General features: G+C 38.8%; 1 protein-coding gene across 1 annotated transcript; it reads right to left on the reverse strand.

Moving 5' to 3' along the window:
* Positions 1-15,842: 15,842 nt before the first annotated feature.
* LOC142629326 (pectinesterase) lies at positions 15,843-18,626 on the reverse strand. The gene is made up of 2 exons (XM_075803289.1): positions 17,730-18,626; positions 15,843-16,739 (listed from the first exon to the last, which is right to left on the reverse strand). The coding sequence occupies exons 1-2, from the start codon at positions 18,616-18,618 to the stop codon at positions 16,060-16,062; spliced, it is 1,569 nt and encodes a 522-aa protein (XP_075659404.1). The 5' UTR covers positions 18,619-18,626; the 3' UTR covers positions 15,843-16,059.
* Positions 18,627-20,071: the final 1,445 nt, after the last annotated feature.

Consider the following 20,071-nt stretch of genomic DNA (forward strand, 5'->3'; position numbering starts at 1 on the left):
ACAACAAAACATAGGTGAAAAGTTGTTATAAGTTTTAATTTGAATTCGTTACTTAAATTACATTTTTACCATTTCATAATAACCAATAACCTACCACTAAAGATTTGTTGTGAAAATATTATGGACATAATATTTCTCCGGGTTCTTAGGTTCCAATTCAGTTGTAGGTCTTACGTTTTGAGTCATGCGAGAGACTACATTAATTTAGAAACACTATGAAATTGTTGTGAATTTTTATTGTGTTTTTTGCTTTATTGATATATTTTTAGTTTTATATTTCACCATTATCATTGTTTTATAATCATATCCATGAGCTTTTCATTTTCACAACATGCGAGATGATCATGAATGTGCAGAAGAATAATAGCAAAAATAAAAGAAAAAGGTGGTGATCATCAATGAACTTTTCTATCAACACATGGGACTATGATTTCATAACCTACCAACCTACTGGTTGAATGATAAGTTACAAGTCGAAGTCATCAGTGGCTGACCACACGTTTAATTGGATTTTAGTTAATCCATGTGGACATGTCCATTAGCTCTAATCTTCAAGTATTATTTAGTAAGGTATCATATAGCCACAGACAATTACATGTATCACTTAAATCAGTACTATGCGATTAATACACGGCGTACAGTCTAACAAGAGACTTGACAAAAATACAAGCTAATTTATGTGGGCACATCTTAATATAAGTTTTTGGCTAATATTTGGTCACTAGGACTAGGAGTAGGAGCCACACATCGTGAAGATTATCCTAAAATGTTGTAGAACATAGATAGGCTATAGCTCGCAACAACAACAATAATAATAAGTAAAGACAAGATACCTACTATTACGAAAAAAGAAAAACAATACGATTCTAAGAGAAATAAAAAAATTAAAGGAAAATTTGAAGCTCAATGCTTAAGAAATTTTTATATGGTTCATAACTTAGTGCTGTTTTGAGGTATAAAATCACTATCCTAACTCTTCACTTTATAAAATGCTATAGATTGTGTGTAATATTGTGGGTCTAAAACTGTGAAGACCAATGAATCTGATCCAGCAGTACCGCATATACTTCTCGGATGTGGTTGAGGACATTCATCAAATCCCAAAATCTAATAGGGGTTTTTTAGATTCCCAAAAATATTTAAATATTTAAATATTCCAATATTATTAGTTTGTATAAGTAATTCTGATTTAGAAAAAAAGAAGAAGATGAAAATAATTATTTTTGGATAGATATGGCAGGCATGATTATCATTATGTAATGCTAGCGCAGCTATCCCCATCATGCTCTTTTTTATAGGGGTTTTTTAGACTCCAAAAATATTTAAATATTTAAATATTATTAGTTTGTATAAATAATTCTGATTTACGCTCTGTTTGTTTTAGTAATTAAGTTTTCTAGAAAAAGAGTCAATTTTTCAATAAATATTTCTATAAAACTATCTCATTTTTTAATGTTTGGTAACAACTTTAAATGAGTTGAAAAATAATCTTCTAACTTTCTTTATTTAGCTTGCTGTGAGATATAGTTGTTTTCTAAAAAAATTTAATGGAAAACAATTTTTAAAAATAAGCCATACTTTTTATGTTGACCAAAGATAGTTTTCCTTTGCTTCATTTTTTTTTTATGCTATCCAACACTAGAAAATATGAAAAACTATCTTTACACAAAGTTTTCTATTGAAACAAACGGAGCGTTAGAAAAAAAAGAAGAAGATGAAAATAATTATATTTGGATAGATATGGCGGGCATGATTATCATTATGTAATGCTAGCGCAGCTAGATAGCCCCATCATGCTCTTTTTTATTTTTATTTTTTAATTTTGAGTCTAGTGTCATAATGTTTAAAAGTGAGATAGATATAATGTCATAATATTTAGGATCTATAGTTGATAAAAGTTTCAAAATTAAAATTTAAAATAAATAGTGGTAATTCAGATTGGAGAAGAGAAAATAAAATGTCTAAAACTTAAGAACTTAAAAAAAAAATAGTAAAATACACTTTTAACCGGTTTATGTTTTTAAATTTAAAATTATTTACCTAAAAGATAGTAGTATTTTAGAGAGTTTAAGAATTTGTGTAAGGATATTTTAGTACGCAAAATGATGAAATCTAAATTAAGAATCCTCTTATTAATAGTATAGATAAACAATCATACCCACCTTAGCTCATACATATCCACAAGAAATTTTGTGTGCATTTTTATTTTTGTTGTTGGCTACGTTTTAGAATTGTGTTGTACATCTAACTCTTATGGGAAAAAACACATTATTTCAAGTTTTTAACAGGATTAGAGAGAACTGACATGATCTTATTAAAGCTCTGGGTCTTCATTACAATGATGACAATTTTGTTATCTACAAAATTAGGCCTACCCTGCTAAAGGAAGAGCTTGTTTTATGGCGATTGTCCTTTTCCACTAAAATCAAGTCTATAAGGCAGCCTGTGCACCTCTCTACGTTAAGATGACTAGGGACATTGACGTTTTCCTTGATATCGCATTGGGGGTGGGGGTGGATGTTGCATTAACACTAGCACTAGAAATAAAAGAGTTGATTGATATTCCAATACTTGAACAACACTAGTATATGCGTACACTAGACTTTGTGCAAACAAAGCACGATGTGTCTCACTCTCAACATCATTTTCAAAGAATTAAGGCTTTAATTAATGATATTTTTTCTTTGATAACTTCCTTTATTCTCTGCCTAGTGTAATTGGTATCAGAACCTCTTACTTGTATACAATAAAACTCTATTGTCTTTGTGAGTTCTGTAAATAATTGTGAAGTAAAACTTTTAATCTAAAATCGGTTATAAAAAGAAAAACTTTCATTTAATATATATATATATATATATATATATAGAATTCATTTAATGTAATTATGATATTTTTGTATCATTACATAACATGCATCAAATGTCAATGCAACTATACTGTCTAGTAACTAAAGACACACATGATGAATTTTTATGTAGCTCATTCTATTTTTTCCATTTATACGTTAGAGTGATGCTAAGAATATTATAAATTAATATATAAGAGTAATGTTAAAAATATTAAAAATTTAATTATATAAATCTCACAAATTGATAATTGTTATAAATTTCATAAAAGTAATTCAAACATTAATTTATTATATTGTATAGGTGGCACCAATTGTAAGTGCACAATTTGTACCCGGACCCAAAAATAAGTGATGGGCTCAGGCCCAAAGAGCTTTATACAATGAAATTTGTAAAGTATGGGTTTGAAACCTAGGTTTGGGGTGTTGGAAGTTGATGAACAGGCTAGAATGCCGCAATCTATGTAAATGATAGATGAATATGACAAGAAAACCCTTCTCGGACGTAAGCCGATGACAATTTGTATAGTCTTTCTTTCTCTTTAGCAAAAGATTACAACTTTTAGTTTTCAAAGAAGAAAACCCCCCTCCCCTTTCTTTCCTCTCTCGTCTTCTTATATCCTTCTTCTCCTTCCCTGTTTCATCCACGTGTAACACAAGTCTTTTTTCAGATACTTGTCCCATCCACCACCTTCTTAAAGTCTTCAAATAATAGCTGGAAGGCTGAATTCTACTGTTCAGAGGTCATTTCTCCATTAATGCGGCCAGGGAGGTAGATGCAGGGCCTTCAATGCGGTGGTGGCAGCTTTTTCATCAGATATTTCTCGCACATTCCTGCTTCCAAAGGGTGCTTGGATCACACCTTTACCCCACAGATCTTCCAGAATTCTGCCTTTTTACCGTTTAGCAAGTCCCAGGACCTTTGCTAGGCTTGTCCGAGGAGATATTCCTCCTCTGACACCTCCTTGGACCATTTATAGTATGGACTGACCTGTGGGCCTAGAGACCCTGATTGAACAGATTTGTACCAACTAATCAGGCCCAAAGCCCAAACGTATATTCAAGCACTCTTACCCCCCACAATAGCCCCTCAAAACTTTATTTTTTTCCTCCCATCCAAGGAGAGAAATAGAGTTTTGAACCAAACAGCGCACCCTCCACGCACTTTGCAAACCGCCACACGTGTAGGGGTCCTTTCGTTCCCTTAAACCGTCTCTGACGCTTCGAAACCCGGTACGCTCGCATTTATGACTGTAGGTTACATCTTGTCCTCCATGTTCAACGGTGAGATACACATCCAACGGCCTAAGTTTGCCCTAAAAAATTAGGCGGGAGAATTTTGATTTCGAGGCCACCTCCCGCACGTCAAAACGCCTGGGAATCCGTATCTCCATCCATTCTTTCAAAAATCCATCACATTTAAGTGCTAATCATTATCTTTGCTCTCAAGAAGCTCGTGAAGAATCGCCTAATCAAATCCCGTAAGTTTTCCATTTTCTCTACTCATTCCTTCTCGGCTTCCATCCTCAGCCACCATTTAGATCCCTTTTCCTCTTTAAACTTTTATTTTCATTCCCACCAAATGGGTAGATTTAAGTGTTTAGTAGATACCAACGCTGGTATGGAGGGTTTTAGGGTTAAATATCAGATTCCTCACGATGTAGGCTTGAATTATTGCCCAGTAGAAGCCATAGGTGACGCTAGGAGAGAGGGAGAAGTTATCATTCCCATGATTGCCTTCCTAGAAGGTGGGATGACCCTCCCCATGAAAAACGTAACCAGCGAATACCTTCGTAACCATAGGTTATGCCCAGATCAGTGCACACCAAACGTATTTAGGGTCTTAGGTTGTGTCGACACTTTAAACGAGCAAATAGGTCTGAACCTCACATGGCACGACGTTGTCTATATGTATGAGTGCCACAAACTCAAAAGTGTAGGATATTACATTAAATCTAGGTCTAGCATCATTAGACTGATATCCTGTCTTCCCAAATCTAACAAAGGCATGAAAGACGACTATCTCATCGTCTCGGGAAACTGGTTTGACGGTCCTCACTGCCCAGTTGAATAGGGAGAGCCAGGTGTGACTCCATAGGAGTTAGATTTCCTAACCCATGACTCAATCCCGTTACTTTTACCGTTTTTAATTTTACTACACATCATTGCTTTTTCCTTTGATATTTGTCACTAATCCTACCATGCTTGTCTTCTCGGATGTTTCTTTTCACAGATAAGCAACACGTACGTCCGTGTCTAAGCCTTTGCAACATCGTAGACTTGAATCGTGTCCTTCGCTCCGAAGTCTTTGTCAGTGAAGACCTACAAATGAGAGTTGCCCACCTGATACTAGGATACGATCCTCTATCAGTGGATTTTCAAGAGATTGACAACGCGATCACTGCGAGAGATAAACGACGCAGAAGGATAGGCATGTCACGACTAGGCTTCCTTTCTGACCGCAAACTCCCAGACGATCCCTCCATCATACTATACTCTTGCCCTATCGCAGCGATTCCTCTTTCGGCACATTCCCAAACAATTGCCATCCGAGAATAGCAAGCGTCCTCGCAACAATTGTTGGACGAGGAGATAGACCAATTTCGACTCGAGGAAGCTGAGAGACCTCAAGAGGATCATCTCGTCATCCTCTCAGACGAAGAACGTGCACCCGTCGAAACTTTGGGCATACAAGGTCTAATCATTACACAGCTTGACTTTAGCTCCGAGGAGGACGACATGGCCACTCTACGGAAGCTGATGACGAAGAGGGGCTCAAATGTCTCCAACAAGGGAGCGGGTGGGTCCCAGGTCTCTCCTTCCTTGCCACCACCCCCTCCTCCCTTCGATCTTAAGGTTCCCATTCCGAAGCCTAAGATAAAGAAGAAGAATGAGGCCGAGGAGGCAGATGCGGAGAGGCAAAAGAAGCTGAAACAACAACAACAAAAATTTGGGAAAGGCAAGGGACGTGCCTCTTCAGTGTAAAGTGGGGAGAATCGGGAACTGGCTGAGGTACGTCGTACACCGGCCAACTGGTCTCCCGAGCTGAAGCTGGATGGGGCGCCAATCTCTTGCCAATCCAGCATTAGGGTGTTCTAGTAAGGTCATGCTCATCACTTGGCCGAGACTTTGGAACGTCCCCTTCTTCTGCCCAAGGACATGGACGCCCTGGATAAAATGAGCCAACCGCATCTGTTCCTCTCGCTAAAAAGGGACTTGGCTTTGGTAAGCGTCTTGGTCTCAACCTTGCTTTACTGTTTTCATTACATCTTTAACGAAAAAACCATTCTCATGTACTTTAAATTTGCTCTACTAATAATGCATCTATTTTAATACTTTACCACAGGCCATTTAGGAAGTCTTCGCTGCTGAGAAGTGGGTGGAAGACTCTCGGAAGAAAGCTACAGCTGAACTGGAGGTTAGGCAGGAGACTGAGAAGTCCCTAAGCCAAGCTCTGGAGCAGAACGAGAACCTAACCACGCAACTGGCAGAGCTAAAAAGGGAGAGGGACGGCGCCGAGGCCAACCTGAAGACAATGAGGACCCAGGTGGAGGGGTAACGCAAGTATCCGCGTCAGAAGGACGAAGACTTATCCAAAGCTCAGCAAGAGAACTCTGACCTAAAGAACGAGATTGCTAGGATGAAGGAAGAGGCTCGTACCTTCAAGGATACCATGGAGGCCGCGAAGAAGACCGCTTACAAGGAAGGGGTGGAGACGACAGAAAACCAACTGACTGAGGAGTTTGCCGAGCTAGGAAGCTTGAAAACATTTGGCTCCCCCAAGACATCCAAGTCCTCGAAGAACTTCCTCATGTCGCACCTGCCCCTAAGACGGCGTCTTCCATGCTCCCCTCCATGATTCCAGAGCCCATTCCAACTCCTAAAGAACCTGAGGGTTCTAACAAAGAGAAGTAACAGGGCGATGGCGCCAAGAAGCCTGCGAGCCAAAATGCTGAGCCCAATGTCCCTCCACCGGTGGCAAGAGATAAAGGGAAGCAAGTCCAGACCTCCTTTGAAGCAGAGCTGAAATGAACAGAGGCTGCTAGCACTTCCAAGCAGGACCCACCCTTTAAGGCTTAAGGCTTAGGCTAGCTAGGACTTCTTCCTTTTTTTTTTTTCATGTAACAAATTTTATATTAAGACTTTTGCTTTGTATGTATATTCTAAAAGAAATTAATGAGAAACTTTGACTGGCTTAATCTTTATCTGTCTCCCAATCTTTAATACAAAAATACTCATTCACCTCTTTTTTAGTGCAAAAAATGAATGAATGGAACATCTAACTGCACCTCCAAAATTTCAATTAGCCGTAACTTTAAACAACTTTAAACAAAAGTACATACACTTAGCGTATATTTGTAAATCATGCCTCAAGAGCATAATACATGTAACACGGCAACACACAACCAAAAATTTAACTTAGGATTTAGTCTGAGGCATAAAGCGATCCATCAAACTTACTGTGGCTCATCAATAAATCGACACTAACGTGGTATGGTTTCTGGTCATATTCCTAAAGCAGAGGGTCCGAGGACCCAACATAACTAAGGTTCTGCTTAACAAACAATGAGATATCAATTTCCACAAGGCATGTGGTCCGAGGACCATGCATGTCCAAGCTTCTGTTTGATACTTAGAAATAGTAAATTGAAATGTTAATTTCTCCAAAGTAGAAGGTCTGAGGACCCGACATAACTAAGGTTCTGTTTAACAAACAATAGGATATCAATTTCCACAAGGCATGTGGTCCGAGGACCATGCATGACCAGGTTTTCGTTTGATACTTAGAAATAGTAAATTGAAATATTAATTTTCCCAAAGTAGAAGGTCTGAGGGCCCGACATAACTAAGGTTATGTTTAACAAACAATATGATATCAATTTCCACAAGGCATGTGGTCCGAGGACCATGCATGTCCAAGTTTCTGTTTGATACATAGTAATAGTAAATTGAAATGTTAATTTCTCCAAAGTAGAAGGTCTGAGGATTCGACATAACTAAGGTTCTATTTAACAAACAATAGGATATCAATTTCCACAAGGCATGTGGTTCGAGGACCATGCATGTCCAAGATTCTGTTTGATACTTATGAGCAATGATAAATAAACCAAACTGCACAATGATAGTTTTGAACAACGATCGACAAAGATACTTTTTATTAATAATAATACCTTCGTAGGTTGTTTATATTCCAAGGGTGTTGTACAATTTTTTCATCTAGATCAGCTAAGCGATATGACCCTATACCCGCTACGGAGATGACCCAATATGGTCCTTCCCAATTTGGTGCTAGCTATCCCCATGTTGAATTTTTGGTAGTACCCATGACTTTCCTCAACACCAAATCGCTAGGCGCTAGTGGCCTCAGTTTCACATGAGCATCATATCCTCGTTTAAGCTTCTGCTGATAATAAGCCATTTGGACCATGGCGGCCTTTCGCCGTTCCTCGACCAGATCAAGGCTTTTTCCCAAGAGGCCATCATTATTCCCCGAGCTGAAGGAACTCGTCCTTAATGTGGGAAACCCAAATTCTAAAGGTATCACTGCCTCGGCCCCGTAAGTCATGGAGAAAGGTGTTTCTCCAGTGGATCTCCGCGGCGTAGTCCGATATGTCCACAGAACATGCGGCAACTCTTCTACCCATCTACCCTTCGCATCATCCAGCATCTTCTTAAGTCCACTGACTATAACTTTGTTAACGGCCTCGGCCTGCCCATTTTCCTGAGGATAAGCTGGGGTGGAGTATCTATTTATGATGCCCAAGTCGTTACAATATTTCCTGAAAACTTTACTATCAAATTGTACGCTATTATCTGAAATAAGTGTGTGAGGTACTCCAAATCTAGTGATAATATTCTTCTAGATAAATTTCTTGGAGTCGACATCCCTAATATTTGATAAAGGCTCAGCTTCGACCCACTTGGTGAAGTAATTAGTTCCCACGAGCAGCCACCTTTTGTTTCCCACAGCCCTTGAAAAAGGCCCAACTATATCCAGTCCCCATTGAGCGAATAGCCAAGGACTAGACAAAGGATTAAGGACTCCCCTAGACTGATGAATATTGGGAGCAAACCTTTGGCATTGGTCACACTTTCTTGTGTATTCTTGAGCTTCCCTCTGCATATTGGGCCACCAATATCCCTGAGTTAGAGCCCTATAGGCTAAGGATCTTACTCCTGCAATTCTTCCAAAAGTGCCTCCGTTACTTTAGGATGTACACACAGCAGGTATGGTCCGAAAAAAGGAGCGTTTATACAACTTCTGATCCTCGGACAACCAAAAACGAGGCGCCTTTCGACGAATCTTATCTGCTTCAGACTTCTCCTCAAGTAAAATATCGCTTTTCAGAAAAGAGACCACAGGGTCAATCCAGCTAGGTTCGGGCCTTATCAGATGGATATGGACGACACTTGCAGTTGTTAAAGTTGGCTTTAGCAAGCATTCGACGAGGATAATCCTAGGTAAACACTGAGTTGAGGACGTCGCTAAAGTGGCCAACGAATCCGCATGCGTGTTTCCACTTCTAGAAACGTGTGAAAGGATGAAGGAATCGAACTCAGATTGTAAACATTTGACTTGGGTCACGTACTCTTGCATTCTTGGATCCCTAGCCTCCATGGTCCCCGCCACTTGGCCCACAACTAATTGAGAATCTGAGGACATATGAACTGCCTTTTCCCCCTTTCTCCGTACCATATTCATATCGACCAGGACAGCTTTGTACTTGGCCTTGTTATTTGTGGCCGAGAATGCTAATCTCAACGATTTCTCAAAGATAATTCCCTCAGGGGATACCAAAACAAGTCCGACGCCAGACCCCCTCTGGTTGGCTGCCTCATCAACATACCCTTTCCAAATCGAAGGTCCTTTGTTCGTGATCATGCTAACTGATTTTTCATCCATGTGCGATTCCTTCGCAGTTTCTTCTAACGATGGTTCGGCGAATTCTGCCACCAAATCCGCGAGAACCTGGCCCTTCACTGAGGTGCGTGGCATATATTTGATGTCGAAAGCTCCTAGAAAAGTTCTCCACTTGGCTACCCTTCCCGAGTAGTCAGCACTTCGTAACACTGACTTGAGAGGCAGTTGAGTTAAAACCACGACGATGTGGGATTGGAAATAGTGAGGAAGCTTTCGTGTGGCATGGACTATGGCTAGAATTGCCTTCTCCAAAGGCAAATAACGCACCTCAGCTTCATTCAAAGATTTACTAACATAATAAATCGGTCTTTGTACCCCACAGTCGTCCCTTATCAGAATTAGACTGACGGCATCGATTGCTACAGCTAGGTATGCAAACAAGATTTCATTGGCCTCCGACCGAGACATGATGGGTGGTCGGGAAAGATATTCCTTAAGTTGCTGGAAAGCTAAAGCACCTCCTCGGACCATTGGAATCCTTTTCATTTATTTAACAGTTGGAAAAAGGGTCTACGCCTGTTAGCGGACCGAGAGATAAATCTGCTGAGAGCAGCAGTCATCCCGGTCATTTCTGAACTTCCTTTGGATTCCGAGGTGGTTGCAGGCCCTGAATGGCTCTGACCTGTGTTGGGTTCACCTCTATTCCTCTATGAGTTACCATGTAGCCTAGAAACTTTTCGGAACCCACCCCAAAAGAACATTTTGAGACGTTAAGGCGCAGCTTGTACTTCCTAAGTATTTGAAATGTATCATCCAGATCTTTCACATGCATAGGTACTATCTTACTCTTCACTACCATGTCATCCACATATAACTCAATGGTCTTTCCAAGTTGCGATTCAAACATCCTGGTCATCATCCTTTGGTAAGTAGCCCCTGCATTTTTCAAACCGAATGGCATCACTTAGTAATGGTAATTTTCCGTAGGAGTGATGAAGACAGTCTTTTCCTAATCAGCCAACGCCAATGGTATTTGGTGATAACCCTAGAATGCATCTAAAAAACTCATCTGAGGATGCCCGACTGTAGCGTCCACAAGCTGATCGATGCGAGGCATCGGGAACGAGTCTTTTGGGCAGGCTTTGTTCAGGTCCGTAAAGTCTACACATACTCTCCACTTTCCGCTTTTCTTTTTCACTACAACTGTGTGCGCCAACCATTCTGGGTAGAAAACTTCTTTAATAGCCCTAGCCCTTTTGAGCTTGAGCACCTTTTCCTTGATAGCCTCAACATGCTCTTTCGAAGAACGCGGAGGTGGTTGCCTCTTGGGAACAACGGCAGGGTTGACGTTCAAATGATGGCAAATGAAGCTTGGGTCAACCCCCGGACCCTCATAGGGTTTCTAGGCAAAGACATCGATATTGTTTTTCAAAAACTTCACCAATTCCACCTTCTCTTGGTGTGGTAACCGTACCCCAACTTGGAAGACCTCTCGGGATCATTGGTTATGAGAAATCTTTCTAAATCTTCACACATAGCCTTCTCTGCTGTCACCGCACCGGACGCATCTAGAGTTGTTAATTGCTATAAGTTTGCAACAGCCAAGGCCGAGGACTCTGTCTTGGCCTGATGCAGCACTACAGCCGATATGCATTGCCTTGCTCCTGATTGGCTACCAAGAATCTCTTCAATGATTCCACCCGAAGGAAATTTTACTTTAACATGTAAAGTTAAGGAAACAGCACCCAAAGCATGCAGCTAAGGCCTGGCGAGGATGGCCGTGTATGGAGAATATGCGTCAACCACAATGAAATCCACATCGACCGTTTTCGAGCCGGATTGTACTGGCAATCGGCTCTGGCCTTTTGGTATAATAGCCTTTCCTTCAAAACTTATCAACGACGAGTCGTAGGGAGTGAGGTCCTCCAGTCTTAACTTAAGCCCCTTGAATAAGTCAGGGTACATAATATCCGCACCGCTGCCTTGATCGATCATCACCCTTTTGACGTCATAATTCCCTATCCTCAATGTGACCACTAGGGCATCGTTATAGGGTTGAATAGTCCCAACCTTATCTTCGTCAGAGAATCCTAAAATAGGCACACTCCCTTTGACCCTCTTCGGCCTCGAGCCTGACTCCTCGGCCTGGGAATGAGACACTGCCATCACCCTTGTGGGACAGGAACCAGTCCTGTCAGGTGCAGCAAAGATGACATTAATCGTTCCCAATGGCAGCTGAGATGAGTTATTCTTCTGATTGTTTGAACTTGACTGATTGCCTTGTCCGTTTGGTTGATACAAGTGTTGCTTCAATTTTCCCTCACTAACCAGCTGTTCTAAATGGTTCTAAAGGGTCTGACAATTCTCGGTGGTATGACCCACATCCTGATGATATTGGCAAAAAAGGTTTTGATTCCGTTTCGTAGGGTCCCCCGCCATCTTGCTGGGCCACTTGAAGTATGGCTTTTTTTGGACTTTCTCCAACAATTGGTGCACCGGTTCTCGAAATACAGTATTAACTACTTGAGGAGTGGCTGAACCAGATTGCCCCAAGAAATCTCTCCTCGGCTTATTGTTATGATACCTGTCTGACCTGAAATCCCTTCTCTCCTGCGGGATAACCTTCGCCTTACCCTTACCTTGTTGTTGATCTTCCTTAACCCTTTTGTACTCGTCGATGCGATCCATGAGGCGAAGTACACTTCGTACGGGCTTTTTGGTCAGGGATTTCCTTAAATCATGATCGGTGGGGAGGCCCACTTTGAAAGTATTAATCGCCACTTCATCAAAATCTCCATCGATCTCATTAAACATTTCCCAGTACCTGTCGGAGTATGCTTTCAATGTCTCACCCTCCCTCATGGTCATAGATAATAGTGAGTCCAAAGGTCGAGGGACTCTGCTGCATGTAATGAACCGAGACGCGAATGCCCTGGTAAGTTTCATGAAAGAATCGACAGACCCTGACTTTAGTCCGTTGAACCATCTCATAGCAATAGGTCCCAGGCTGGAAGGAAAGACTTTGCACATCAAGGCTTCATTCTAAGAATGTATCGCCGTCCTCTGATTAAAATGGCTCACGTGTTCAACATGGTCCGTCCTACCATTATAGATGGTAAAGGTGGGCTGAGTGAAATGCTTAGGGAGCCTTCCTTTTTCGATTCTGCGTGAGAAGGGTGACTTGGAGAGTTGGTGCAACGCTCGGCTCATAGCGTCGTTCCCCAAGCCCCTAGAAGGAAACTTCCTATGCTTACGACTCGGTAGGTCATCCTTTTTAAAAGAGTAGGTTTTGCTTAGGGGAGTCCTGGACCTCGAACTGTAACTGCTTCCCCGAGACCCCCTTGAGGAAGGATTGGATGGGGGTGAAGCCCGCCTTCGTTTGACATGGCGTAACTTTTTCTTGAGGTGGTTGACCTCCCTCTACATGGCCTTGGCATCATCCTCATGGGTGGCGCTGCTCCCACTACGCGAATGGCTTGCATCAGGGTATACGGTATGCACGCTTTCCTCTCGATCCCTCCGACGCTTAAGACGCTCAAAAAGATCCTCGCGCTGGGACCCCTAAGAATCTGCATGATGCGAACCTAAGCCTGCCATGATATTCCAATTCCTTTCACCCTAGATCCCCATAGACGGCGCCAATTGTAAGTGCACAATTTGTACCCGAACCCAAAAACAAGTGATGGGCTTAGGCCTAAAGAGCCTTATACAATGAAATTTGTAGAGTATGGGTTTGAAACCTAGGTTTGGGGTGTTGGAAGTTGATGAACAGGCTAGAATGCCGCAATCTTTGTAAATGATAGATGAATATGACAAGAAAACCCTCCTCGGACGTAAGCCGATGACAATTTGTATAGTCTTTCTTTCTCTTTAGCAAAAGATTACAACTTTTAGTTTTCAAAGAAGAAAACCCCCTCCCCTTTCTTTCCTCTCTCGTCTTCTTATATCCTTCTTCTCCTTCCTTGTTTCATCCACGTGTAACACAAGTCTTTTTTCAGATACTTGTCCCATTCACCACCTTCTTAAAGTCTTCAAATAATAGAGCTGGAAGACTGAATTCTACTGTTCAGATGTCATTTCTTCATTAATGCGGCAGGGAGGTAGATGCATGCCCTTCAATGCGGTGGTGGCAGCTTTTTCATCAGATATTTCTCACACGTTCCTGCTTCCAAAGGGTGCTTGGATCACACCTTTACCCCACAGATCTTACAGAATTCTGCATTTTTACCGTTTAGCAAGTTCCAGGACCTTTACTGGGCTTGTCCGATGAGATATTCCTCCTCGGACACCTCCTCGGATCATTTATAGTATGGACTGACCTGTGAGCCTAGAGACCCTGATTGAACAGATTTGTACCAACTAATCAGACCCAAAACCCAAATGTATATTCAAACACTTTTACCCCCCACACCAATCATATTATTGTCCTATTAATTTCTAAGTGTTTTTGTAATAAAATTTATAATAATTTTAGTATTTTTTTTTTAATAATCTAAAGGAATGGTAGCTTTCCCATTCGTTTGTACACTCACAAAATTAAGAACACTTGAAATGGTTTGTGACCTTATTATAAGCTTAGTTAATTTTAAAAAGAAATTTCTTATTATTTATTATTATAGGGGTTCAAACCAAAAGTCAACGATATATAGGGAGGACGACTCGCATCGAAGTCGTCAACAATGGCAAGCTATCATTAATAGGATTGGACATGACTAGAAAAGAGCTTTGCTAGTTTAGAATAATTGTTATTTCTACATTAACTGCGTACAAAGACCTACATTGCATGAGACTACGTGCAAGGACCTCCATCACATGTCATGCAATGCTCCGTTTCCCATATTTTTATATTATTTTTATAATAAATCATAAGTGATTAGTTGTTATTAATTTAAATTTAAACTTAACACTAAAATTACTTTTTTGCTCCAACAATAACAACCAGTAACAACTTGCCACTTAGAATTTGTTATAAAAATGTTGTAAAAAATTAGTAGACATATCATTTCTTTGTGATACTCCCTCTGTCTCAATTTGTTTGTCCTATTTGCAAAGTTAAACTTTTTAAGGGAATATTATTTATTGTTTTGTTTACCTTATAAAAATGTATAAGTTTACAAAACTATCCTTAAATAAATAAATTAGCATTTTTTTAAAAGATGTATTTTTAATGAGGCAACTAAAAAGGTGTTCCAATTAACTTGATTTTTTAAATATTTGTTAGTTTTCTTTTTAAATAGTTTTGAAAATAAAGTATTGGTATAATAGAGATATTAGTAAATTAATGACTTTTATTTTTAAAAATAGGACAATATTTTAAGATATTTTAAAATGAAATAGAAGACAAATAAACTAGAATGGTGGGAGTACATCTTTTCTTGGGTAATGTGAGGCCTAATTTGTTATTCATTTGGTTTGTGACCCTACCCGACATGGAAGTATGAAGATTTTACATAAGAGATTTTATGAGACATTAATTTATGGAGATGAGACTTATTGGATTGAAATTTTTTTTGCCTGATTTTAGCCCATTTAGACCTGCTGTTTGAGTATTTGTTTGTCGCTTTAGATTATTGTTTTTATGTATTGATGTACTGTAATTTTTGTCTCTGTAATTTTTGTCTAACATAGTAAAAATGTAGTAACTCTGTAGATATAAGCAAATTATTGAACCATGTAAATATTTTATGTCGTGTGATTGCCTTTGTTTGTTTGTTTTTTTTTTTTTCTTTCTATTTTTCGACTCACATATCTGAGATCTCGTTAAAATAATTTCAACAATCTCTGTGGTACAACATGCATCAGATCAATCTAGAAAAAACCAAGCTCTAGGGCATGCTTTGGAACAAGGAAGTAGAGTGAATAGTAAGTATAAAAGCCTCCAAACGTTTGACAAAGGCATGAATTTCAAAACCAAAAAATAGAATTGTTATTCTTAAACCTAGTTTGACTTTATCATTGAGTGTCATCGATGAATTCCACAATGATTTTTGTTAGTGTTGTGCATACTAAAGCTGGAGAAACACCCCGACTTCCACGGTCTTTTTAACTCAAAGGATCTTACCTCTCATTTGCCACAATTTTTACAATTAAATTACAAAATGGGGGGAGAGAGAGAGAGAGAGAGAGAGCGTAGCCTTCTTAATCAAGTTTAAATGATACAAATACCACAAATTGTACACATGTGAACAATAATAGACCAGCATTAGCATCTTCTTGTGTTCCATCTACAAAACGGAACCCAACACAAAGTACATGACAATTTCACCACTTTAAGTCACTATCCCATTTTCAAATTCACGATAGACACCCTTCTAAGAAAAAATCTGGGAAATTAAACCCTTAATTATTCACATCAAAGACCATCCACATATGGCACCCCAGTCCCTGAAATCCATTCATCTCCGGCCAAAAAATTCCCCACAGTAAATTTTCCAGCCTCTGCAGGACTCGATATAACATGATAGCCCTTCCATTTGACCCTCCCTGAAGTATCAGAACCACTTCCAGTGTTCATATATTCAGCATAATAAAGCGTATCCAGTGCAAAGTTTCCATCCCATGGATACCAACCTGCTGGGTCTATCAAACTACCCAAATCACACTTCATGAACACTGTCCTCGAGTACTTTTTCCATGGCCTCCCCAAATACGTCTCAACGGAGCTCAAATCTTCCGCGGCCGTGACACGCGAATTATGGATAATTATACCTGTATTTTCATTGGGGTCCTCTCTTGATTGTGCAGTGATGGTGTTTTTCTGACCGCTCAAGGGTTTCCTCACGTAAATGTTACAGTTTTGAAAGACGACCACGGCGTCCCCGAATATGAAGTCTTGGGTGCCGTATATGTCACAGTCGCGGTAGAATTGGCGCTGAGAAAACACGTACAAGGTGTCTTGGTACCCTTTGAAGCTACATCGGTAGAAGATGGACAAGTCCGAGGCCGAGCGGACTGCAACGGCTTGATGGTTTTCTGGTCCGGCTGTGTTTTCAAAGGTTATGTCCCGAGCGATGAAGCTGCCTCCAGAAATTGCTGTGACATTGAGAAAGAAAATTTTACATGAGAAATTAATAGTAATATGCAAAATTTATGAATAGTAACTATTTTCCGTACGTACTGCCCTACTTTTTAGGTCATTGTTCTTTCCTTTGTCGCTATTTGGTTCAACTCAATATTCAGGTAATCTGTGACATGTTTTTGTCCTGTTGTTTTCATTCCTTTGTTGTTGACTATATAATGCAAATTGAGCTTATGTCGGCTGTCTCTTTGTTGAAGAAAAGATCAATAAAAATATCCGTATATATGTGTATAATATTAGTATTTACATATACTTATATATACATATATAATTGTGACATATTTTCTCTCCACACAAGTGTTATAGAGAAATCTATTTTACCATTCAAATTTTATTTATTTTTGATTTAATAATATAGATTGTCAATTCATTTAAGATTTTAAATGAAGAGACATTCGATATACATTTCAATTTATAATATTTAACTAAACTATAAATAGATTAATTTCAAATAAAAATGATTTTTAGGGTTCATTTGGATACAGTTGAAAATTGAAAATACTGTAACAAAATAATTTTTAAATGTGTGAATAGTACTGTGAGACCAATTTTTAATAAAAAGTTGTTGAAAAGTACGTACACAGTACGCACACAATGCATTTGTCCCCTAAAATCTGAAATGCAGTAGAATAAAAAAAAAAAAAAAGATGAAAAACGCTGAACGCTGGACATGCGTTTAGCTCAATCCAAACCAAGCCTTAAGCTCATATTGGGAATAATTGTCTAGCTAAGCATTTACCCAGGGACAAAGTCTAAAACTTTTCAAAAATATGATTAATTAAAATGAGTAGTTTTATTTTTATTTATTTTTATCAATTGTGACATGGTTATTATTGTTTAGCAAAAAAAAAAAAGAAGAAAAAGTGACCTGGTTATTATTGAAACTAAACATCGACCATTAATAATATCTCCTTGACAAGAAAGGCCATTTTCAAAGTACTTACCAACAGTCGCGGATCCAAAGGTTGTGGAGCCACTTTGAGCGTTCTTGCCACCGGTAACAGTGGTTTTGTCAATACCGTCCCCAATAAGCATTATGTTTGACTTCTTAATCACAACATTCTCTTTGTAGACTCCTTGTTTCACATATATAACATATCTGCCAGAACCACTAGCTGATGCTACGGCCTCAGAGATTTTCTTGTAATTTCCAGACCCATCTTGGGCTACAACAGCATCAGCTTTTGGTCCAGATTCTGATGATTGGAGAAGCTTTCTTCGATCAGCAGCTGAAACCCATGTCGGGAAGCCATCAGAATTAAGCAAGCGCCGCCCACCAATCTGTTTGCTATGTAACATAGTTGAATAAGTTGATGATGAAGCTAAGGCCTTATTGATTGCGAGTGTATTGCTAAGCAATTTCGAGAAGCTGCTTAGCATATTAGGAAAGTATTGTAAAGTGGAAGACAAGTTGAAGTCTTTAAAACCATTTTCACATGTTTGTTGGTTGGCGATTGATGCACTTAACCATGTTAATGCATCTGTTGGATTGTTGGAGCTAATGGAACGATTGAGCTGGTTAATCGTATCCTCATAGAGCTCCAAACAATCATTCCAAGCCAACTTGGCTTGTTCATTGAATAAATTCATGTCCATGGATGAGATAAGCCGGTGGGCTTCGATAGCTTGGTCCATAGTCACCTTATGAGCTAATACATGAAATTCGGACTTTGATTCATCCACGGTTGATGGAAGATTGGTGTTCATGAATTGATTGCATACTTTTGGATATGGGGTTTGGTTGCATGATGTTATAATAGTAGCACCATGCACAAACCTAAGATTTAGACATAGAAGATATGCAATTGACAAGGCTAACACAGGCTTATCCATGAGCGATTTTCTGTAGGATTTTGAATGTGAGATGGCAATGCAAGGTTCTATATATAGGCAATAACTTGGAATGGTAGGCACGTACGTACGTCGGTACGTGGATAAGTTAGTGTCAGAAATTTGAAACGCGTTAGCTAGGGTTTGTTTTTTTATCAAATGAATTATTAGGGGCCATGCATATTCTCACGTGAAACAAGAATCTTGTGGCTTTTATTTGTTTATTTGATTTGACTTCATTTGGTATTAGAAATTTCTTGTGGTGGTTTCGAATGCCACGTAGGATTTTTATTGAAGCGGCAAATTTACGGCACTTCAAAATGGCATCTACGGGAGGATTTGTTATTTATTTTTCCTAATAATTGATGAAAATAACATATGTCTCGATGGGAAGAGTTGATGAGTCTTTGTTGCTTTGCGTTTAAAGTTTGGTCAAGCTAGCTATTTGTAGGACAGACAAGTGATGAATTTTCCTTGCAGTTTGGTTCATTATTCTTATATGCAAGTAACGTTCTCTCGTAGGAATTAAGTAATGCACTTGTTGTTTTGGCTGTGACAAGTGAGCATTTAAGGATATTGATGGGTTTTAGTGCGTTAAAAAAAAAAATACTAGAATTATTATAATAATCCTTACAAGCTGATGTGGTAATAATTGAGAGCAGTGGATTTCACAAAACACATGAATGTGGAATTATTTTTGTGATTAATGACACATTAATTTGAAACTCATAGAAAGTCATAAGAACCAAAACATGTTTGCTTCAAAAAAACATAATTTTGAATCCACAAGAATAATTACTGAATCTACCTGAAAATAAAGAAAAAAAAGTTTGAAGTTTTATTAAAGTAAATACCGAACTAGTTTGAAGGTTATAATGTATTTAAATAGAAAAGAAGTCCTAAAATTGCTAGGAGATGCTCAAAAAACCCTAAAGTAGTTCTAGTGCGGCTAGAAAACACCCTAAAACCCTAATTTACAAACAAAAGGAAAAATTGAGATAATTATGAAATTAAATCCTACTATCTTTAGGAGACATCCTACAATAAATAGGACATTATTATTATTATTATTATTATTATTATTATTATTATTATTTTTAGAATAAAATAGGACATTATTTTTTTTTTTTGAGAAACAATAGGACATTATCAAAATAGGACATTATGTTGCAAAACTTTTTCCTTGTTTTAATTAAACATAAGTATCAGAGGTATTTGCCCTATTATGTTATCATTAATATAGTGATTGCTTTTCCTAAATATAGTAATGATTAAGGACCGTCGCGCATCCTTGGTGCGGTGGTCATTTCACAAGTATAAATGCTTGTGGGGGTGTGGGGGGTAAGAGTCGGGGTTCAAGTATCTAAAAGGGAACTTCATATACATATACACTTAGATTAGGTTAGAGTAGAAATTTTATTTTGTATAAAAAGAAAAATAATGATCAAGGTATGTG

Source organism: Castanea sativa, chromosome 3 (assembly GCF_040712315.1).
Source record: "Castanea sativa cultivar Marrone di Chiusa Pesio chromosome 3, ASM4071231v1".
Classification (NCBI taxonomy): domain Eukaryota; kingdom Viridiplantae; phylum Streptophyta; class Magnoliopsida; order Fagales; family Fagaceae; genus Castanea; species Castanea sativa.

Bases quoted from the DNA above. Each gene is read 5' to 3' on its own strand.
- LOC142629326 (XM_075803289.1), bottom strand. From the start codon at position 18,618: ATGGATAAGCCTGTGTTAGCCTTGTCAATTGCATATCTTCTATGTCTA. The intron at 16,740-17,729 runs GTAAGTACTTTG...TCAATGTCACAG, and splicing joins CTTTGGATCCGCGACTGTTG to CAATTTCTGGAGGCAGCTTC.